This window comes from Panthera pardus, unplaced genomic scaffold (genome assembly GCF_024362965.1).
Source record: "Panthera pardus isolate Hobbes unplaced genomic scaffold, ASM2436296v1 HiC_scaffold_17, whole genome shotgun sequence".
In the NCBI taxonomy this organism is placed as follows: Eukaryota; Metazoa; Chordata; class Mammalia; order Carnivora; family Felidae; genus Panthera; species Panthera pardus.
The window spans coordinates 55,042,278-55,065,884 of record NW_026526732.1 but is presented as its reverse complement, the minus strand read 5'-3'; the positions used below and the strand labels follow the sequence as shown (position 1 = coordinate 55,065,884).

Genomic DNA, 23,607 nt, shown 5'->3' with positions numbered 1-23,607 from the left:
TCGGATTTTGTGTCTCCCTCTCTCTGTGCCCCTCCCCTGCTCATGCTCTGTGTCTCTCTGTCTCTCAATAATAAATAAATGTTAAAAAAAATTTTTTTAATTTAATTTTTAAAACAAAGAAAAAAATGTGGTCTTTTCTACAAGGCTCTCTGGTGTCTAAGCACCACAGGAGATGTTCTGACGCGCTCTGGGGCCCTCCTTCCCTGAATCCTCAAAATTGGCCCAAACTAGGCGAGCAGAGGCCTGCTCTGAGGGCCTGGCCCCAGGGTGAAGCAGCAGGAGGAGCTGGGAGAGGGAAGGTCAGGAGGTCTGCAGAGCTGAGGAATGGCTGAACCACAGAAAAAGGAAGGTGTGGTGTGGTGACTGGTTAAAGTGGGTAATAAAGAGTCACACAGAACCTGACTTGGGGAATTCTTGCTGAGAGCTGAATGCAAGACCACAGAAAGGACAGCAGGGGTCAGCTGGGGTGGCCATTCCTTGCCAAAGCCCACTGCCTTCACAGGGTCCTGGGTCTCCTCCCTCAATGTCCCACAGGGGTCCAAAGGACAACATTCTCCAGTGCTTCTCCGCAGGGGGCTAGGAGTGGCCAGGGGTCCTCTCCATCCAGTTCTTTCCACAGAACCAGTGCTCCTTGAGAAAGCAACCAGCCCAGGCCCCTTGCGAGAGCAGCTCGTGGCTAATCCAAGGTGCCAAGGGCTTGTGGCTGGCCAGGACTCACACCAGGACAAGCAGCAGGCCTCGAAATGGGAAGTACTTGGGCTTCCTGAAACCTCGAGGTTCAAATCCCAGCCAGCTGACTCAGGATTCTGGCCCAGCTAAATCGGAAACGTCCACTGAACTTGGTGTTGGCCCCTGGGCTGAGGGGGCTGAGCTGCTGATCCTAGAAGGGGGGGGGGGGGGGGGCCTGCAGCCCTGACCTCAGGCCACTCAGGGGGGCAGATCCTCCCAAGTCATGTTTTCAGATGTAAAGTGAGGCAAGCCCTCACCACAGGAAGGGCTGCTAGGGAATGTGAGCCCCAGGAGAGCAATGCGATTGGAACCCGTGTGTGGTGCTGCTGCATTCGAAGGCTAAAGCAGAGAAAAAACACCCGGGCCATTCTAAGGGTGCTATTAATAAAACGTACTCAGGATTTAAAAAGCTTGAGACCCAACCGAACCTCACTTCATCCTTTTCACAACTGATCTGGCTTCGTGATATCTGTCGCGTGGATTTTAAAAACTGAGCACGGTAAAGGAGGACAGCAGCTAACATTCCAGCTGCACGGTCTGTTTTCCATGCTAACCCACGCAGTCCCCACAAGAGCCCTCTTATTTTGCAGGGAGGGTGGCAGTCTGAGCCTCACTTGGGGTGGGGGGTATCACAGGGAGCATGAAGAGGGAAGGGACGGAGGTGGACTCGGGGGCGATGGTCTCATTCCAGCCTTTCGAGAAGAGCCGGGACCGAGTGGGACATGACCAGGCCACGCTTTCCTTTCTCCCTTTCCCTCTGTAGGCTGGGCTCTGCTGCAGAGCAAGTCAACTGGCCAGCTGGGCCCCTGGACCACCAGAGGGACTCGCGCCGCTGATCTCGAGAAAATGGGAATTCCCTATCGAAGTTTAGGGTCAGGAAGAATCAGGTGGAAACCCTGGCCCCACCTACGTCCGGCTTGTGACGCGGGCAAGTTGCTCACCCAACCTCGGTTGGTTCTTCTGTAAAATGGGGCTGCACACACTACCCCCCACCTCAAGAGTTTCCGTGAAAATGACAAAGGAGAGCGTGACTGGCACACAGCACTTAGTGTTAACTGTTGCAGAGCCCTTAAAAAAAAAGATTTTCAAAGTGCATTTTAATAGTGAATTTTCTTTAAAACGGCAAAATTAAGTAATATGGTTTAAAGCTTTTAAAAGTTTTAGTAACTTTTCTACTTTTCTTTTAAATGAAAGAAACAACTGGAAGGGGATAAAATCAAATAAATTGCTCTCCCTAAGGACTGGAAGAATGTTCCCATGCCATATGCTCTTGCGGGGCTCGGGGCTCTGGGTTTACAGGAACGGCTGGGAGTCTCGGGGCTCTCAGAACCCGGCCCTCCTGGCAGTGGCATCCTGCCCAGGGGACTTGCAGGACATGTTTGCAATTTGTTTTTATTTTTAGACACATCTGCAAATGCAGTTTGAAAAATACCAGTCCTCACAAAAACCAGGGCAATTCCCGCCGCCACCCGGAGTCTTCTAAAGCTGTAACTGTTGCTGCCTTCCTTATTCAGAGTACGACGGCATCTTCCTGCAAAGCTCAGAGGCACAACCTCCTGACCCTGCCTGCCTGCGATTTGGGGTCTTACCCTTCAGACACGGTCTTGTCTGAATGTGACTAAATGTGATGTCTTCCTCAGCTAAGCCATTATAATTAAGCCCTTCATGAGGCCAAGAAGGGCTACCTCCTCGGACATCAATAGTAAGACGCGCCAGACTTCTTTTTCTTTTTTGATTTATTTTTTAATTTACATCCAAGTTAGTTAGCATATAGTGCAACAATGATTTCAGGAGTAGATAGTAAGAGGTGCCAGACTTCTAACTTTAACCCTGGCACCCAGAAGCTGGGGCTCAAGGAGGAAAAGAGGGCCAGCACATCCCAGCAGTCACCCATGTGACTGACTGGACAATGGTGACTAATTTTCCTAGGAGGCATAAGCTGAGCTTCCTCTGTACTTCCCACTTTTTCAAGTGCATTGTCTTGTGACCACATGAGCTAATTAGAGTTGGGGCAGTCTTGTGTAAATACCCCTCCTCCCCCAAGCCTCCATCCTTCCATTCAGAGGCTCCATGCTCAAACCAACAGCCCCTTGCCTATAAGACCAGGGCCCTTGGCTGACTCAGTTGGAAGAGCATGTGACTCCTGATCTTGGGGTTGTGAGTTTGAGCCCCGCACTGAGTGTAGAGGTTAAAGAAATAAATGCAAACTGATGCAGCCACTCTGGAGAACAGTGTGGAGGTGCCTCACAAAACTAAAAATAGAACTACCCTACGACCCAGCAATAGCCCTAGTAGGAATTTATCCAAAGGATACAGGAGTGCTGATTCAGAGGGGCACATGTACCCCGAAGTTTACAGCAGCGCTATCAACAATAGCCAAATCATGGAAAGAGCCCAAATGTCCATCAACTGATGAATGGATAAAGAAGATGTGTACACACACACACACACACACACACACACACACACATAGGAATACTATTCGGCAGTGAAAAAGAATGAAATCTTGCCATTTGTGACAACATGGATGGAACTGGAGGGCATTATGCTAAGTGAAATATGTCGGTCAGAAAAAGAGATCATGTATTTTCACTCATTTGTGGAATTTGAGAAACTTAAACAAAAAGCCATAGGGGAAGGGAAGGAAAAATAAGTTACACAGAGAGGCAAACCATAAAAAAATCTTAAATATAGAGAACAAATTGAGGGTTAATGGGGGTGGGGAGTTGGAGGGGTGGGAGAAAGTGGGAGATGGGCATTAGGAGGGCACTTGTTGGGATGAGCACTGGGTGTTGTATGTTAAGTGATGAATCACAGGAATCTACTCCCGAAGCCAAGAGTACACAGTATATGCTGTATGTTAGCTAACTTGACAATAAATTATTTAAAAAAAGAAAAAAGAAAAAAATCAAAAAAAAAAAAAGAAAGAAAGAAAAAAAGACCAGTAAGTAATTTATTCAAATTGAGCAATCAATGTCCTTATAGATCCTGATGCAACTGTTTCACTGGCCACTGAGAACTGAAAATGAGGTGAGAAGAGACAACCTAAGTAGACAACTGACTTTTAATACATGTATTTCAAGTTGGATTGAAAATGGTGAGCTGCTGAGAAAAACTCAGCTCTAAAACAATAGTTTGTAAAAGCTCTGATCATTCAGTGACTAACATGCCAGGCATTTACCACCCTCCAAGTGAAATAGCACCTCTCCCGTTTGACACACTGAAGGCCTGATGCCAGCATGGAGCGCTCTTAGCTTGGCGTTTGCCCGTCATGTGTGGCAGCTAAGTTCCAGAAACCACAAGTGCTCTGAGCTGAAATAATGTTGCAAGAGATACTGGAGCATCAGAAGGGGAAGAAGAGCAACTGTCCAATCTGGAAGGGGAAAGAAATAGCACAAGCAAGCTGACACTCACAAAGCACATAAAATACCCAATTTGGGGGCATGTGTGTTGTGTGTGTGTGTGTGTGTGTGTGTGTGTGTGTGAGACTTTAAAATTTTTTATTTTATCTTAATGTTTATTTATTATTGAGAGGGAAAGACAGCACGAGCAGGGGAGGGGCAGAGAGAGAGGGAGACAGAGGATACCAAGAGGGCTCAGCGCTGTCAGCAGAGAGGCCAGTACGGGGTTCGAACTCACTCATGAACCTTGATGTTATGACCTGAGCTGAAGTCAGATGCTCAACCAACCGAGCCACCCAGGCGCCCCTTTAAATTTTATTTTAAAAAATTGGCGTACAGTAATTTACTCTCTGGGGGGGGAAGGGTGTGCAGTTCCATGAAAGATAGCACATATGTATACATCCCTGTAACCACCACCAAGGGGGCTGATACAGAAAAGTCCCATGAACCAGAAGATTAATTCTACGAATGAATCCCCCAAACTTACCTGAGCCAATAATGGACACAATGAATAACAAGGGTGGCAACCATAATTCACCACCTGTTATCACAATTGGGTGCCAGGAAAAAAATGCTAAACCCCAACCTCCCATACACTGACACCAAAGTTATTTTTGCTGGTTGGCTAGCAACCTTCACGTGTTTCTACATTACAAAATTTGAGGTATTTAAAAGACACATCCCCAGAGTTTTCATCACGGTGTCAATTCAATTCATAAAAGCTTATTGTTTCCTTCTTCACTGTTTCAGGGGCTTTTCAGTCAGCTCTAAAAAGTGACAGGTGGGACATCTTTCACCTAATCAAACCTATGTCAGCATTGATTCTAATTCCTAATTATTATACATTCTGCAATTCCTTTGCTCATATAAGGCGTGCTCAGGAACCTAGAAGTGACCAAAAGGGATAGCATGAATAAGTGAATAAAAGTGGCACCCTAAATAGGTTATTGGGATGATCACCTTGTGTACTAGTCATAACTGGTCTATCTTCTTTGCTCTAGTGCTCTGTGTGTGGTGGGGGAAAGGAAGGACATAAAACTTGTCTGTTAAATTACTTCAGCAAAGGGATGAGTGTCTCTAGTAAAACTCACATTCAGTGGTGGAGTTTTTACATGACAGACGTTAAAGGCTCTGGTTTTATCCGTGAATTTCATTTCAAGGGCCCCACATACACCAGCTCCCCCACTGGTAGAAACAGGCTGCAATAACCCCACCTTTCTTCTGGAATCCAAGAGGGTCTCCATTCATTTAGCAAATATTTACTGAGCACCTACTACGTTATCAGACACTAGGTTGGTGGCTGGGGAGGAAAAAGTGTCAAGAAGATACAAGATCTTGCACACACCTCAGCAGGAAGGGTGAGAGAAGCTGCCAGAGTTCTGTACGGTGATACGAAACCATTAACTAGGGACGGATGATGAAACAAAACAAACAAAAACTGAGGGGATTGGGAGTGCAGATAACAAAAGAATCTCCTCCATCCCTCTCTCCTAGACCGAACAAGCCACAGAGCTAACTTCCTTGCCTCAGTTTCCTGCAGCCGCAGCTTTCAGGCACGGTAAACATTCAAAAGTCACTTTAAGAAAGTGAAGTTGAACATTACCAACTCTGAAGCGCTTAGCCCTATTCCGTGCACCCTAGGCTGGTTAGCCTTCGCGTGTAAAATTCTTCCAGACGTGCCACCTGAGCAATCAAACTCTTTCACCCCTGTAAAAACACCTTGTAAAAAACGGTATGTCGCGGCACACAAGGCCATCACAAGCACTGCAGCACAGCTCACCGATAGGGGAGGGCAAAGTATGCGTGGGAAATCACGTTTACAATAAAAAGGGAAAGGGGGCGGGCGATCACGAGGAGCAACGGGCGTCCTGGGCTCCAGGTCCGCGGCTGACCGGGAAGGCCTCGCGCCAGACCGGGTGCACACCCAGGGCGCCGGGCCCGCCTCCAGCTCCCGGGCAGCGGGGAACCGCGAACCGCGCCGTGGACGGCCGGGGAGGGAGCGCCGCGCCCCCTGGCGGCGGGGCCCGTCCCCGTCCGCTCCCGGCCGCCGCCGCCGCCGCCGGCCTGCCTGCCTGCCTTGCTCCATTTGCAGACTCCGGAGGCAGCGTCCCTCCGAACGGCGGCTCCTCCGGCCTCCAGCTCCCCGCTCCGCATCACCCTCCAGTCCCCGCCCCCTGCTCCTGCTCTGACACCCCCTTCTACACGCCAAGCCGTGCCCCGCCGAAGCCCGGCCGAGCGCGAGCGCCGAGCCCACCGCGGGCTCCGCCGAGCCTTCCGGCAGCCCCGGCCGCTCCATCCCGGCGCCAGGCGGGGGTGCGGGGCCCGCGCACGGCGCGAGTGGGGCGGGCGGCGGCGGCGCGGACCGTTCCACTCCGCGTCCCCCCCCCCCCCGCCCCCGGGCGGCGCGCGTGCTCCCCGGAACGCCATGGAGCCGCCGCGTTCCGAGCGGGCACAAAGGGGCGCGCGGCACAATGGGCGCGGCGAGCCCGTGGGCGCCGGGCGCCCGCTCCGGCGACTCGGCCCTGCGCGGGGGTGGGCGCTCCTCCCGGCGGGCGCGCTCGGGGCAGCCCCCCTTCGCGTCCCCTCCCCTGCTCCCGCCCCCACCCCGGCATGGATGTTGCAGCCACTCGCCCGTCCGTCTGCCCCGGAGCCGCCACCGCGCGGCCGGCTTGATCCGCCCCGCACTTACCTGGGACGCGAGTTCTGTACTTTGCAGAGCGGGCCCGCGCCGAGTTTGGGCGCCACGTGGGGGGGTGGGGGAGCGCGGGGCCGGAGAGCGGGGGCCGCGCGCGGAGGGCCTGGCCGGGGCGGCCCGGGGAGTTGCTGGGGGCGGCGGGAGGGCGCCGTGTATTTTCCCCTCTCTTTGTGTGTGTCCGTGCGCTGCGCTCTCGCGTGACGTGACGGGACTCCGTGTGTCATTTCCGCACAAGGACACAGGAGCCCCCGCTGCAGTGGAACCACAACCCCTCCGCCCCCACCCCTGGCCCGCCCCTCCCCCTCAGCGGGGCACACGCGGGACCGGCGGCGGCGCTCGGGCGTGAACGGCCGCGGCGGGGAGCTGGGGCGCGCACTCCGGGGACCCGGGCGGCCCTGCGCGCTCGTCCAGCGCCGCGCCGCTCCACGTGGGCCCGCGCCGGCGGCCCGCGGTGGGGGCGGCGGCTGAGAAACCCACGGCGCGCCCGGGCAGCGCTGCCTAACAATGTCCCCTGCACACCGTGTGTTCTCCCCCCGCGAGTCATTGCTCTAAAACGTGGTTGCTCAGACCCGAGGAGTTTGACCTGAAAAGCCTCTTTTTCGACTTTTTTTTTTTTTTTTTTTCCTCTGCGGGACGGCGACTCTGCGGGTCGTCTCCTCCCTTGGCGCCCGCGTCTCTCCCGAGTTTTTGGCATCCCGATCGTGGCCCTGGTCCCCTGGGCGGGTGTTCCCGCGCCGCGATCCGCACAAAGACCTCGGGGCGCCGGGACCCGGGTGGCCCCCGAGGCCCCGCGGAGCCGGCATGGAGTCAGGCGGGGCGCGGGAGAGCGACTCGGGCGCTGGGAAACGCTGGCTCTGGCCACTCCCCCAGCAGGGTGGCCGCCCTCTGTTGTAAGCCTGTGCTGAAAATCTGCCTTCTACTTGTAACCCGAAGTTTTGAGGTTTGAGGCTACGGAGCGAGAGATTTCAGAAGTGCGCGCGCTCGCAGACCCACAAGCCACGGGATATCTGCGCCGGGCGCTTAAAATAGAAAAACACGAGTCACCAATTCAATAAGGGCGGATTCTTTCTCCTCCTGACTCCCGGACTGTAGATTCCAAGTTGATTAATACGAAGCCTACCCCTCGAGTATTTTCTTAAGTCTTAGCGACTTGAAGGGGTGTGGCGTGAGGGTCAGGGAAGCCCAATCCAACAGTTAAACCACGACTATATTTTAGGCAAACGATGAGAATGTAGTTTTTTTTTTTTTTAATCCTTTAATTTGCCGGTCGGAGTAAATATAAAAAGAAAAATGCAAATGATCCCATCTGCTGCTCACAGCTGACTGGCTGCAAGAGAGGACCATGTGGCCCAGCCCTGCGCGGTCAGTGAATAGGTAGAATAGATTTTAAAAGAAGGCATATGCTGGCTCCTTGCTGGCCAGTCGCCGGGAGGGTTTGAATTAACGTATAGTTTTGGATTACCGTATCCTCCTCCGGACCACTCCAGTTGGGAATTTAGTAATTATGCAAGTTCCTTCCCTTCGGATTTGAAATCTAAAGGCACAGGGTTATCCAAGACCTTTGAGGAACTACGTGGAACATTCTGGAGCTGTATTTGGATAGCCCATTTTGAGAAGTCAGTACTAATTGCTATGCAAAATTAGCAAGCCTCCGGGAGAACTGAGCCCTGCATCCAGGGGGTGCTTTTATAAAAGAATCCATACGTGCTCAGTGTCATTCAAAACAGGATGATGAAAAGAATGGGGCCGAGATAGCAGCCCTTCAAATTCAAAAGACTTGAGACGCCCTATCTACATTTAAAATAGGGCGGAGGGAGGAAGGGAGGAGGACCGCTTGGGGCAGAATGGTTAATTTATACATTCCCAGAAGACCGAATGGAGGCACCTCGATTTCTGCCGGGAACTTGACTTTTACACTCACACATTAAATAACACGTATGATACAGTACATCGCTTGACTCACTTAAGAGATACAGCAGTTTTGGTTTCACCTTCAATTTAATGTGACAGTTATAATTAGAATTTAAAGAGTATAAATTGCATTTCATTAGTTCAGTTTTCTAGGATTTCCCAGTAGAAGAGTTAGGAAGAGTTAAGAGTAGCATTTAAGCTCACTTTGCATTTTTAAACCACTTTACTGAAGTGGTTTAAAAACGTAAAATGACCTTGTTATATTTTTACAAAGGGGACTAGATGAAATATGTATTGTGAAAATCTATATCCTAGCCAGCCCTTCACAGTAACAATTCAGGTATTTAAAGAGAAATTCAATAAAACCATAGAAATGAAATAATAGAAACCAACATTTTTGGTTATATTTGAAACCAGAGATTTTGTCAAATATAATTTTATTAATAAATAGCATCTAAGACAAGCAGCATGCTTACCTGAGCTTTTTAAAACATCTCTTAGGGAAGGACAAAGTGACCTTGAGTATTATTGTAAGTCATGCATCTTAATTTGCATAACTTGGATCAATCTATTTAACAAAGTAAGCTGTCCATTCCAAATTATTAACAGAAATGGAAATCGTTGCTATCTAGGAAATTACCTACCTTCAAATGGTTTTATAGGTTCTTTTTGTTTTGTTTAATAAGGAGTAAGGGAAAATAGTACATAAAGCTGAAAACAACCACTGCATTGGAATAATTGTATCTCAAATGTACTTTGGAGCCTTTAAGAAATAATAGGTCTGGGGAAAAAATGATGTCTGAAAGTGCTACTGGATAAAAGTAATGCCTTCTGGAAAAAAATGTGAATAAACATGGAGTAAGATGGGTAGAGGAATGAGGATAAATAATACAATACCTGCCTAACACAACCCTAAGAAATCAGTGGGAGACTGTTCATGGTTCATAGGGATGTGTATAAAGACCTGGGGGGGGGGGGGAGACCCTGAGTTTTAGCTTTCTGCTTGATTGGAAATTTCTTAATTAGAAATGCATTTCTCAAGATTTCAAATGAAAGCTGTTGCAATTGATCTAATGAACTCACTTCCAATTTTACCTGAGTAAAATGCAGCAGGGGGGAATGGACTAGTTAGCCATATAAAGGATTCACATAAAGCACTAACTATAAAAACTCAAATGGAAAATTGCACAGCGTTTAATGAAGAATGGGATATATATACAATGTAAATATATATAATTAAGAGTGGCAGACAGACAGGCATTAGGTTTCAGATATCTTTGAACTGTTATTCTAAAGGTTTTTATCATCGCTAAAATATATTTATAGTTGCCAAGACAATATTTAGTAGGGCTTTTTTTTCCCCCCTCAGTAGTTAAGTCTTAAAACAACGCAACAGATTTCACTGTTACTTGTGAGACATTTCCACTTTATTTCTTGCCTGCTGGATGTATAATTTTGCCAATTCTTCAACTTCAAACAGAAGTGGCTGACAGATCCAGATTCCGTGAATACTGACAACAAAAAAGGAAAAAAAGAAAGGAAGCAGGAACATGTATTAACTTTATTAAATAGAACTTATGGAAAGACACACCTTGAAAAATAACTTGCAAAACTGGCTTTTGTTTGGGAAATTAAGCTTGGGGAGTTAAGTTTAACCCCTTGTATTCCGGGGGCAGGGTGGGGAGGGGAAGGGATGTTGGGGGGAGGGGGACTACTTTTAGTGGAATCCGGAACCAGTAAATGACCCAATGTGGAGGTAAAAAATAAGTTTTGAATGAAAAAGCTGCAGAGAATTTGTGCCGGGTAGTTCTCCTTCGGTGTTGAAGAACTATTTAATAATTTATAGCGGCTTGAGATTTTAAGGACCCAACACAGCCATTAGTATCTGATTTTAGTTGAATATCTGGCTTGCACAATAGGATTCTGCGAGAAGAAATGTTAGGGAGAGTGAAAATTGCTGCGATCCCACTCTCGGTTTCAAGCCCTTGAGAAAACAAATGCCAATCCGAACTATAGCTCATTCTCAGCCCAGAGTGCTGGCTGGAGGCATTGCAGCCACCAGGGCCCCCACGCCCAGAGGGCTGCCCAAGGGCCTGCAGTCAAGAGTCCCCACACTGATCAGACAGATGCAGCAACAGGCAGGAAGCAAGGAACTAGGCGAGGCTGGTTTCCCAGCCAATCAGAACCCATTAAAAAAAGAAGAAAAAGGAGACATACTACTCTAGTAACCAGCCAAGTTTTAAGAAATTACTTTATGCTGTGGGTCAAAAGATTCTTTAAATGAAATGGTATACACACACGCTTTTTTTTTTTTTTTTTTGGTCTTATTTGACCTAAAATATTTTCTGTACAATGAAACACCTCATAGAAATGAACTCGAGATCCAGTGATTCTACTTTCCCTGGGGAAACACTCAACCAAAGCTACATTTACAAGGATGTTCATTGCAGGATCATTCATGTCAGCAAGAAAATGGGAGAGAATTTGAAAAGTTGCTAAATGAATGACACATGCTATGGCATACTCTGTAGGCTTTAGAAAGAGGAAAAGTACTCTTTCTTATGGGTACAGAAGAATGTCTTTGCCATATTTATTGAGTAGAAGAAAATTAGAGATCTATTTGAAAGAGGACTTCGGCTGCCTCCATTTTGACGGAAGACTTTCCAGCTGGGTTCTTCCCAGTTTGTCTCCGGCTCAGGTAGCAGACCCTGAGGGCAAAGCATCCCCGGATGAGAACTGAAATGATCGCCTGAAGCAATAAGGGCTGCCCTGAGCCTACAAGACCCCACCCGTGATTGCTCCAGGACAATGGTCGATTTGACCTTCACTTCCTGCCTACAGTACCCGCACACCTTTGCCCCACATTTTCCTTCTGTAAACCTGGAAGTATTTTCAGCACGTTGGAGACGGTCTTTGGGATGCAGTCCACTGTCTTCCCGGCGTTGGCCTCACAGAAATAAATTCCTCTTGTTTCACCACTGCTAGTTTCTCTGCCTTTGAATTTTTTCAGCGGCGAGTGGCCGGACCTGGTCTGTTTGGGACCCCCTGGAGCCAGGTGCTCTTGTACCCCTGTGCCCCTACTACATAACATAACGTAATCCAATTTTTGTAAGAAAAAGAAAAACACGTACATATATTTCAGCGTAAATAGAAAAGACCTGGAAGACACAGGGGTAACAGTGGTTTCCCCTGAGGTAGAGGATGGTAGGGAGGAGAGGGATGTTTACTTTTTCACATGATACCTTTGTGTCATGTTGGATTTTATTTTTTCCCCCGTTATTGAGCATCTATTGCTTTTGTAGCTCTTTCTCCCTCCCACAGACTAAAACCTGAGTCGTCACCATGGCCTACAGAGCAAAAGTCACCCTGGAGTATCTGTGAGTCCTGCAGAGCTGGTGTGAAAGTCTGGATGTACTCCTGTCACCGGGCTCCCCTTCGTCCACGTGTTCTTATGAAAAAAGAGATCATAATAATAATGCTCCAAAAGTAAATACAGCATTTGGCTATAGAACCCATGGCTCCGTTTCCCTAAGCCTCTGAATTGTCAACCCAGTATTTTAGAGAAGTAACTGAATACATCTAAGGATTTCCCTTGAATCATGGCACATTAAGGTCTGAGAAATAACCAGTGTTGACTGCTTGATTCTACCAATAGAGAAGCTGAGGCAAAAAGGAAAGGTCGCTTGCCCAAGGTCCACTGGCCTCTGGAACTACAGTTTCAGGTTCCTCTTTGTTATTCCTACTAAAAGCCAAAGAGATTTTTAAAAAGTCAGAGAGGTCAGGGGCGCCTGGGTGGCTCAGTCAGTTAAGCATTCGACTTCAGCTCAGGTCAGGATCTTACAGCTCTTGAGTTCGAGCCCCATGTCAGGCCTGGAGCCTGCTTCTGATTCTGTGTCTCCCTCTCTCTCTCTGCTCCTCCCCCTCTCACGCTCTCTCTCTCTCTTCCTAAAAAATAAACATTAAAAAAAAATTTTAAGTCAGAGGTCACCAAAGAGTGAAATATACAAGGTTTGTGTTTCACCAGCTGCATTTATTCAGAACAGCAGCCCCTGCCTCCAGCCTCAACCTTCAGTCTTATGCAGAGTAGATCTCCTAGAGAGGCCTCCTGGATTCCAAGTCTGGGCTAAAGGCCCCTGCTCTGTACTGACTTCCACGGCACCTTTTCTTTCTCTGTCACAGAGGCTGTTAGGAACTCAACCCTAACCGCTCCGCCCCACCCCAAATCCATGTGTTGAAGTCCTAACCCCCAGTGTACCCCAGAAAGTGACTGTATTTAGAGATAGAATCTCTAAAGAGGTGATTAATGTTAAACGAGGTGGGCCTCAGTCCATTGACTGCTATTCTTGAAAGAAGAGGGCGAGTCACCAGCGATGCACAGAGAAAAGGCTGTATGGGGACACAAAGAGAAGGTGGCAATCTGCAGGCCAAGGGGAGGGGCCTTAGGACAAACCAATGGTGCTGCACCCTGATCTGGACTGCTGGCATCCAGAATTGGGAAAGATAAATGTCCGTGGTTTAAGCTCCCATGTCTATGATGTCTTGTTAGGGCAGCCTGCGCTAACACACAGAACCTGCTCACAGGAAACTGGAATTACCTTTCCATAAACTCCTGGAGGGCAAGACCATGTTCAATTCAAACACTGTCTCCAAATACCTGGCTCTGTGCCTGAGACACAGTCGATGCTCAACTAATGTTTGCTGAGATCGAGTCAAACCTTAGAGGCAAAATGGGTCCTAGTCTCCATGAATGGTGCCTCCTGGAACTGTCCCTGTACCACCCATGCTGGTTGTTATAAAGGAAGAGCCCAGAGGCAAGCAGCTAATTCGTGGTAGGATCTGGGCCACAAGCCAGAACCCCACCCCCATGCCCACACCCCCTATCTGCTCCATCCACCCAGCACCCCAATTCTGGAATAATACCACAGCCATAAAGTGCCTTCCATTGTTGTCTTAGTCAGCTCAGGCCACCATAACAAAATACCAGACACTAGGGGGCTTAAAAAACAGAAATTTGCTTTCTCATAGTTCTGGAGATTGGAAGTCTGAGATCGGGACACCAGCCTGGTCGGTTCTGGTGAGAGCGGTCTTCCTGATTTGCAGGCAGCCACCTCCCTGCTGTGTCCTCACAAGGCGGATAGAAAAGGAGCAAACCTCCTAGGGATCTCTTCTTATGAGGGCACTGATCCCATCCTGAGGGCCCCACCCTTATGACCTCATCTAACCCTCATTACCTCCCAAAGGCCCCATCTCCAAATACTGTTACACTGGGGATTAGGGCTCAACCTCAACGTATGGATTTGTGAGGGACATAAGCATGTAGCCCATAACAAAAGTGTTTTCACATTTTGTCACCCTGTTTACCTTTGATCACAGATCTGAGAGAGATGGGACAGGTATATCACCTCCTCATACCAATCCATCCCATTTTTAAATAGACGAAAAAAGATAAAATCCAGAGAGACCGCATGGTTTGTAACTCGTTCTTTCATTTAACAGAGAGTTCTTGCAGGCCTACTATGTGCCAGGCACTGTGCCAGGCTCCAGATGCATAACTAGCAATTGGCATGACCTGCATTATATGCTAAATACTAGTTTTTCTGCTGTTGCCCGGTTAAGTCTACTTATTTCCCAGTTCAGTGTTCAAAACAAAAACAATGCTGACCAGAATAGAATTTAATCTTTTTCTTTCAGAAAATTCCAGTCCACGCTAAGACACATAGGAGTGTGGAAGCACTCCTTTCCTGCTCAGGCTGGACATTTCTGCCTCCTCTTTTGAGGCTTTTATAGTCCCCTTCCCAGCGCCTGTTCTCCCTTCAAAACCTCCTCTGTTGTGTTTTCACCACCTCCTTCGCCACCAGAGGTAGTGACACCCAGGTCTATGCTCCCACTTAAACCTCTTTGGCAAACAGACCTTATCTCAGCCTAACTGGTATTGCTTTCACTTTTTAAAGTTTATTTATTTATTTTGAGAGATAGAGAGCACACAAGTGGGGAGGGGGGCAGAGAGAGTGGGGGGGGGGGGTGGGGGGAGAGAATCCCAAGCAGGCTCTACACCAGCAGTGCAGAGCCCAGTGCGGGGCTCGAACTCACGAACCACGAGATTGTGACCTGAGCAGAAGTCGGACGCCTAACCGACTGAGCCATCCAGGTGCCCCCTAACTGGTATTACTTGACTGTACTGTTATTCGTGTCTTCCATGATACTCTTGTACTGGACTCCGTGACGTTTCAGAATGTGTGTCATACCTCCTGTTACCTTCTGCAATAAGTATCTCAAGTGGCTCTTCCCCGCTGTGACTCTGACACAGCGGCACTGGACGTTCCAGCTGACTGGACTAGGGGCTGAGGCTCCAAAAGTGGGTTCAAGGCTGCATGTGGACAATGCCAAGCCTTCCTGGCTTGATCGCAGATCTGCTCAGTAGAAGGTCTCTGAAGCAGATGATGACAAAGCCACACAACTGAATCTTCTCTTTTAAAAAGTATACAGGTTTACAGGGTGCCTGGGTAGCTCAGTCAGTTAGGTGTCTGACTTTGGCTCAGGTCATGATCTCACGGCTCGTGGGTTCGAGCCCACCTTGGGCTCTGTGCTGACAGCTCAGAGCCTGGAGCCTGCTTCAGGTTCTGTCTCCTTCTCTCTCTGCCTCACTCTCTCTCTCTTAAAAATAAACATTAAAAAACAAATAAAATAAAAAATACAGGTTTGGGTGGTGTTTTTCTTTCCTATGGCTGCTGTAACAAAGTGGGCGACTTAGAACATCAGAAATGTATTATCCCACAATTCTGGAATCAAGAAGTCCAAAATCAAGGTGTCAGCCAGGTTGGTTCTTTCTGAGGGTTATGAGCAAACATCTGTTCCAGGCCTTTCTCCCAGTTTCTGACAGCCTTAGGTTTTCCTTGCCTTCTAGATGGCATTCTCCCTATGTCTTCATATTGTCTTCCCTCTGTATGTGTCTTCCTCTGTGTCCAAAGTTCTCCTTTCTATAAGGACACCAGTCATATTGGATTAGAGTCATCCTAATGGCCTCACCTCAACTTGATCATCTGCAAAGACCCTACTTCCAAGTATGGTCACATTCGCAGATATCGAAGGTAAGGATTTCAATATCTTTTGTGGGGTACTGTTCAACTCATAAAAGGTGGGGAAAAGAGTAGCATGCTTACCTGGTCTCAGTCCTAGCATCCCAGAAGTACTGGGTCCCAGAGTGAATGGTCTGCTGACAAGGTGGCTTCCTCTGCTACAGCCCAAGTCCAAGCATTCTTGCAAAGCCTCTGTCACTGTAGGAACGTGCCTTCCCTTTTATTTCTAAAAAATGCGCCTAATTTAATTTTGCTGTTCCTTGGAGACTTGGCCATTGCATTCATATTTCCATCCCTCCGGTCCGATTATTGCCCTGGAAATAGCAAGTGGTAATAAATGCTGTTGCACTTGCTGGCTGTAGAGTGCAGAGCTTATAAAGTCAGACAGACCCGGATTTGAATCCAGATTCCAACATGTTCTAAGTGTGAGATTTTGGAAGCTTGCTTACGATTTTAGCTTCCGTTTCCTTATTCACGGCACGGGGCAACCCCACCGTACAGGGTGGTTATAAACAAGGCGGTTACGTGTAGCCCTGAAGTTACCTCAATCAAAGACAGCGGTTATTTTTATTGGTCATAAATGAGGTAAGTGAACTGTTGAGGTAACTAGCCCAGGCACATAACAGTTGGGGTTTTGAAAAACACATTTCGAGTTTAGCAGCAAAAACACAGAGGTTTGCATGACCAGCCTGAATGCTGTCTGGAAGACACTATAGAACCCCATTTCAAATCCAAACTCCACACAGAAAGGGAAAGAGACACCACCATACAATTTTAAAACATGTGATGGTCCCCAAACCACGATTCTGATGCTCATTCTCCTTGTCCCATCCACAAGGAAAAGAACAAGGCGTCCTGCTATCTCCAAGCCAGCTTCCGGCAGCCTCTATCACGTGTGCACCCTGGTGCCACCAGAGCCCTGAGCTAAATAACCAAGCCCGTGAGGTAATAAAGGTATTGCATGCAAATCTCAGCCCATACATTTGTGTGTTTGAAATAGCTATGTTTATAATTTACTTTCTATTTTAAGCCCCATCCTTTTGGAGTCGTCCCCACCCTCAGCCGGCATCCAAGGACCTCTGCCCTCCAGGCATTTGCCCACTTCGGTTCTTGCCAAGCCATCCATCATTCTGCTCACCATGCCCTGCAGGCAGTGGCTCTGTCATGTCCAACCAGGGACATGGTCATCTCTCTGCAAGGCTGCCTAGAACAGGGATACGTGATGCAAATGCCTACAGGAAGCAGCAAGGGTAATTCATGAGTGAAGCCGGTGAACTGCCTATTCAATACAGAAGAACATCTTCGCCTCTACCAAGAAGTGCACTAGCTCCCCTGTTTCTTTCAACGCCGTGAGCTCTCTTTATTCTATCTTTTGTTTCTCCATTTATGGAAAAAAAATCTTGGGTAAAGAGGAACATCCTCTATTGTCTGGAACACAGCAGTGCAAAGCGTTATGATGAGCAACCCTTGGAGTAGGGATAAGGAAAGGACTGGTGGGGACTCTGACAACCTAGAGCGTTCATTCCTTATCTAAGGCAGGCAGCCATTTGATGCCATGAGAGACTGAATCCAGTGTAGCCAAATCTGCCAATTACTTATGAGAAACCTGAACCTGGAATCTTATGTGAAATGGCCCAGATTGTTAATGTGAATGACTGAAATTCACGCGGCCAAAGTCAGATCTAGCCCACAGGCCTTTAGTTTATGGCCATGGCCCATGTCCGCATCTTCTCAAGGGACAGGCCTGCCTCCCAGACAGCTTGCTGGAAAGCTCACGTGCCAGCCCTGCCCCTCCCCACCGCCCTGTTCAGGACCCTCCTGCTTCTGCTTAAGACATTTTGCCTATGGCTCGAATCTTCTCCTTGTTGGGGCTTAAGATTTAAAAATTTTTTTTTTCAATGTTTTTTATTTATTTTTGGGACAGAGAGAGACATAGCATGAAAGGGGGAGGGGCAGAGAGAGAGGGAGACACAGAATCGGAAACAGGCTCCAGGCTCTGAGCCATCAGCCCAGAGCCCGACGCGGGGCTCGAACTGACGGATCGCGAGATCGTGACCTGGCTGAAGTCGGAGGCTTAACCGACTGCGCCACCCAGGCGCCCCTGGGGCTTAAGATTTTAGAAGCAAAAGCTGGAGGGTGATTTCCGCTTTCTGCTCCATCTCGTGCCTTCACCAAGACAATAAACCCAGACAGGAATTTCTGCTTGGAGGCAGGGAAGAGAAAGAGGGAAATACCAGGAGAATAAAAATATAGATTAATATCTCAAAAACATTATCTTGCCGAACAAATTTGATTTGAGGTTATCTATAAAGCAACTTCAGAATTTCTGTCCATGGATTCTAGGGAAGCACTAGGACAATCTTTTAAGAAGGAAATCCCAATTCAGCCAATTAATCAGATTCCATTTTTCACAGTAAAATATAAGTGTCTAACATGGTGTATTCTTAATAATATATTATAATGTAACATTTATTTTTATCAGTATAGTACCTTGTTTTCCTGATTCTTCCATGGGCAATTTCTGAATTCAATAATAAGGTGTTTGAAAAAATACATGATAGGGGCAGCTGAGTGGCTCAGTTGGTTAAGCATCCCACTTCGGCCCAGGTCATGATCTCGCCATTCCCAAGTTTGAGCCCCACGTCAGACTCTGTGCTGACAGCTCGGAGCCTGGAGCTTGCTTCGGATTCTGTGCCTCTGTCTCTGCCCCTCCCCAGCTCATGCTCACACTCTATCTCTGTCAAAAATAAATAAACTTAAAAAAAAATTTTAATTATAAAAAAAAACAATACCTTGAAGGTTTATCCATTGAATTAATTTTTTTTTCAACAATTATTTATTTTTGAGAGACAGAATGCAAGTGGGGTAGGGACAGAGAGAGAGGGAGACACAGAATCCAAAACAGGCTCCAGGCCCTGAGCTGTCAGCACAGACCCTGATGTGGTGCTCAAACTCACGAGCCATGAGACCATGGCCTGAGCTGAAGTGGGACGCTCAACTGACAGAGCCACCCAGGCGCCCTCCATTGAGTTAATAGTAAACACATGATTCTAGTTAGTACTGAGTCGTCATTGGCTTAAAGGACTAACATTATTACTGAGCCATTACTGGTTTAAAAGACTAAAGCAATACAACCCTTGTTCTCTGGGAAGATGATAAATTTGGGAGCAGAAAGTTCAGACTCAAATCACCTTTGTTTCATCATTTTCTTCAGTGGTGGGAGAAGATGAGAGATGCTGGTCTCACGGTGATACTGATTTGAGTGGTCAGGAGTAGGGCAAGAATATTAGAAATACACCCGATGGAAATCCTTCACATAAACTACCTTATTACCCTCCTGACCTATATAATCAGCATGGAGCAAAGAAGAATAATTGCCCTTTGGAACTGGCATGTGTGAATTTAATGGAAAAGGTACGAGAGAAATCCAATAATCTACATTACCTGCTTCCCTCTGAATGTCTTATTAGAAATTAGACAGGCTTGGGGTGCCTGGGTGGCTCAGATGGTTGAGAGTCCAACTTTGGCTCAGGTCATGATCTTACAGTTCGCGGGTTTGAGCTCTGCATCAGGCTCTGTACTGACAGCACAGATCCTCAATCTCTCTCTCTGCCCTTCCCCTTTTTTTTAATTTTTTTTTTTTAACGTTTATTTATTTTTGAGACAGAGAGAGACAGAGCATGAACAGGGGAGAGGCAGAGAGAGAGAGGGAGACACAGAATCGGAAGCAGGCTCCAGGCTCTGAGCCATCAGCCCAGAGCCCGACGTGGGGCTCAAACTCACGGACCGTGAGATCGTGACCTGAGCTGAAGTCGGACGCTTAACCGACTGAGCCACCCAGGCGCCCCTGCCCTTCCCCCTTTTATACACTCTCTCTCAAAATAAACGAACATTAAAAAAAAAAAGAAATTGGAGAAGTTTTGAGGTTACCTTTCTTCAATAAAATTCAAAACAGCTGGGGCACCTGGGTGGCTCAGTTGTTTAAATGTCCAACTTCAGCTCAGGCCATGATCTCATGGTGTGTGAGTTTGAGCCCCACATTGGGCTCTGCATTAACAGTGCTGAGCATGCTTGGGATTCTCTCTCTTTTCCTCTGTGCCCCTCTCCCACTAGTGCTTTTTCTTTGTCTCACAATAAACTTAAAAAAAAATTCAAATCATTTTTTAAAAAGAAAAGTATTAGCATCAGTAGAAATAAGTGCCATAGGTGGCAGGGAGAAACTCATAATAAGTTTTGGGACAGATAGAGCACCTATGTTGTGATTCTCTAAGATTCAACCATTTGGTATTTCCTGAATCTCTTTCTGGAGATCCTGAAGTTTTCAAATGGTATCTCTAATAAAATATGTTACATCCAAGTTGACATCCAATGATTTAATAACACTAGGCACAAAAGGTACAGCTTCTGTAGCCATGCGAATTCTTTGTAAGATGCTTGCTGCAATCCCAGCTTTGAGTAAGTAAACTTTGTACTTGCGGAAACTGCATTTATTCAGCCTTGACATTAGGTAAGTAAGTAAATTATTTCATTGCCAAAGGGATCTCTAGTCTAGGCTGGAGTAAGTGAATGTGTTTTCCCCATGGCTACATTCCCAGAGAATTTTTGCAGGGACAGAATTTGGCTGATATCAATTGTAGAGAGAGGTGGGGGAGGCCATTTAGTACCTAAATTAGGGTTGCACACCCATGTGGTTGGCAGAAGAAGGTGAGAACTCTTTGGAAGATGGCCTGACTGGTTTTAATGTGACAAAAGCTTTCACAATTAAACAAATATTTATTGAACACCTACAACTGCAAAGCTTTGAGTCCTTTGGGAAATTAAAAAAATGGCTAAGTAGGAGTGCCTGGCTGGCTCAGTCGGGTGAACGTGCAACTTTTGATCTTGGGGTTTTGGGTTCAAGCCCCATGTTGGGTGTAGAGATTACTTAAAAATAAAATCTTAAAAAAAAAAAAATGGATACATAAATTCCCTGTCCCCACAGAGATTTCAGTCTACCCAACAAATCAACCGTGAACCCTAAGAACTGTAATAAAAGGCAGAAGGCGGCAGCAGTGGGGAGGCCCAGAGGAGGCACGAGTGAAGAGCTGGTTCAGGAAGCCTCCGTGAAGGAAGGGGCTGTCCTGGGAGGCTGCAGGAAGGCTGAGCAGGATTCTCACCCACAAAGGCTGGGTGAAGGGCATTTTGAGCAGACAAAACTGTGGGCAGCAGCTGGGCAGGAAGCTGCAGGCCATATTTGGAAAACTATAAATAGCCCCTTTGAATGAAAAACAGAGAGCCCTGAAGTTAGAGGGCAGGCAGAAGTACGAGGTAAGTTCAGAACAATAGGTAGTGGGCAGATTAAGGCCTTTGCTGGTGTGTGCCCCAAATCTTCCGAAGTTCTTGACTCTCAGCTTGGTGCTTGACAATGTCATCAAAGACAAACGTGACCTCTTGACAACCACAAGCCAAGAGGAGCCTGATCTCAAACAGCTAGCTCTACTGCTCTGGGCAGTGTGGGTCTCTCGGACTGCCTATCTCTGACTCCATTTTAGCGACCCAGCTGTAACTCACAAGTGGAAGGATGCCAGGAAGAGTGATGGGGACAGAAACAAATGTAACCAATAACCGGTTGCTACCCCTTTTACAGTCTTGCACCTCCACTCAGATTCCGAGCAGCTCTCTTGGTGTGTTCAGGGAGCATACCTAAAATACTGGAGCAGGGCCACATGTTTATGTAAGGAAGGAAAAGCTGTCCCCCAAACCAAGATATTTAACAAAGAAATAACCAAACTAAGAAGTTCTCAGCCTGTTGGGTTACAGATCATCCACAAAAGGCAACTGTAAATTTAAATTTTCATGACATTCATATAATAGGGTTAACATTCTCCAGATGAAAATTTCCCCCTTTTCATGTCTTCCTTTTTTTTTCCTGTCCGAATTTCATGTCTCAACCTAATAGAGGCTTTTTATAGCCAACCAGAAACACTTGCAGTAATCAGAGGCTGTAAAAAAAAAAAAAAAAAAAAAAAAAAAAAAATATATATATATATATATATATATATATAGTGCTACTACATTGTAAGCATTCAGGGGATCCTTCATAAACACAGTAAAACCCCATGATGCACTCATCGAAAATATAATTTTAGATATAATGCAGAATTGGCAACTGGCTCCCATTCCCTGCCTAGCCTTGGTTTGACAACAGGACAGGAAGAAGAGTCAGGGGTGGGGCTAAAGTTCTATGCTAGGGGTCTCTGAGTAGAGGCCAAAGTCATGAAGGTGAAGAAAAGGCATGTAAACTTGTTTTAGTAAGAGATGGGTGAAGAGTGAGTCTCTGGTCCTTAGTATTCTAGGTAAATCTCTGAATCTGACCAACTAACAGGGACATTTCTGGAATTACTGATGCTGTCCTGCTGCTTCTGGACTCAGAATTGTCCCCAACAATATTTAAATTGGAGACAACCACCACCACCAGGTGGCACCAAATCACAGCTTTGTCTGGCCAAATTTAGATATGGCAACTTGGACTCCCAGAATTCCTCACCTGCTGGCTCCACACTGGCCATTTTGCTGTTAACCTTACAAAAAAACTGATCCTACAATTTCACATTGCCAAATTCTTTGGATCTCACTTACCAATTACAGTAGGGTTTTACTGAATTAATTTATGATAACCAATAATTGAGGCAAGTATTCTCTTAGTAGACTAAAGACCAAAGGAGACTAAGTTAGACATTGTGCTTATTGTTTTATACACATTAGCTAATTTAATCCCCTCAGCAACCTATTAGGTATATGTTGAATAATATGAAACTACCACTTTTATAGGCCAAAAATTGTCGACTATGGACATCTTCACATAGCTCAATCTTAAAGTTATTTTTAAACTATTCCTCGGGTGCTGAGTTCTATATATACCTCATAGCTTGAGCTTATTAACTAAATTATTCAAAATTTCAGTGTTTATTTATGTCTGCTTGATCTATCAATTTCTGAAAGATGTGGTTAAAATCTTTTAACTATAACTTGATTTATTCATGGAAATTTTTCCTCCTGGAAAAAATTTTAAGTTGTTTCTTTGTATATTTTGAGGTTGTATTGTTAGGTGCATACATGTTTTTTATGATTATAGCTTGTTGCTCTATTCCTTTAATCAGCATACACCATCTTTCTTTGTCCCTTATGTTTTTTTGCCCTATATTCTATATTGTCACATATTAAGAATCTTCCCCTTTTTTCTTTTAGTTTGTAATTTTTTCCACCTTCTACTTTCAAACTTTCTGTGTCTTTTAAGTTTCTCTTTTAGACAACTTATTAATGGGTCTTGCTTTTTAACCCAATCTGAGTCTGTTTTTTAATTGGTCAATTTAATTTTTTTAAACTTTAACTCCAGTTGTAGTTAACATGCAGTGTTTTGTCAATTTAATTAATGTGTATTTATTATAATTCATTCCAAAATAACACTTATTTCTACCCTTTTATTCTATATTTTTCATTTACTGCACATTTTATACTTCTTTTCCTCTTTCTCTATTTTTTTTTTTTAAAATCAAGGTATAAATACCACAATATTATTAACTTCAGGTGTACAACATAATGATTAGATATTTATGGTGGCACTTGGCTGGCTCAGTCAGTCAGCAGAGTATGCAATTCTTGATCTCGGGGCCATTAGTTTGAGTCCCACATTGGAGGGAGAGATTACTTAAAAAAAAAGTGATTAGATATTTGTGTATACAGTTGATCCTTGAACAATGCTGGGGTTAGGAGCACTACCCACCATAATTGAAATTCCATGTATAACTTTTGACTC

General features: G+C 46.3%; 3 protein-coding genes across 8 annotated transcripts in view; all 3 read right to left on the bottom strand.

The window, feature by feature from the left end:
- Nucleotides 1-7,092, bottom strand: part of BEND3 (BEN domain containing 3) — a 36,352-nt gene extending 29,260 nt beyond the window's left edge. For both annotated transcript variants that reach the window (XM_053904606.1, XM_053904607.1), the window contains exon 1: nt 6,820-7,092. The gene's annotated coding sequence lies outside the window, so the exon portion shown is untranslated. The remainder of the gene's footprint in view (nt 1-6,819) is intronic.
- Nucleotides 6,816-7,628, bottom strand: LOC128777774 (translation initiation factor IF-2-like). Its single transcript, XM_053905305.1, has 2 exons — nt 7,467-7,628; nt 6,816-7,373 (listed from the first exon to the last, which is right to left on the bottom strand). Exons 1-2 carry the CDS (start codon nt 7,626-7,628, stop codon nt 6,816-6,818), a joined length of 720 nt encoding a protein of 239 aa, XP_053761280.1.
- Nucleotides 7,629-9,907: 2,279 nt separating this feature from the next.
- PDSS2 (decaprenyl diphosphate synthase subunit 2) overlaps nt 9,908-23,607 on the bottom strand; it is a 292,842-nt gene continuing 279,142 nt past the window's right edge. For 3 of the 5 annotated variants that reach the window (XR_002078242.2, XR_008422934.1, XR_002078241.2), the window contains 2 exons: nt 15,897-16,126; nt 9,908-12,184 (listed from right to left, as the gene is read on the bottom strand). The gene's annotated coding sequence lies outside the window, so the exon portion shown is untranslated. The remainder of the gene's footprint in view (nt 12,185-15,896; nt 16,127-23,607) is intronic. The other 2 variants (XR_008422933.1, XR_008422932.1) reach the window with 2 other exon arrangements.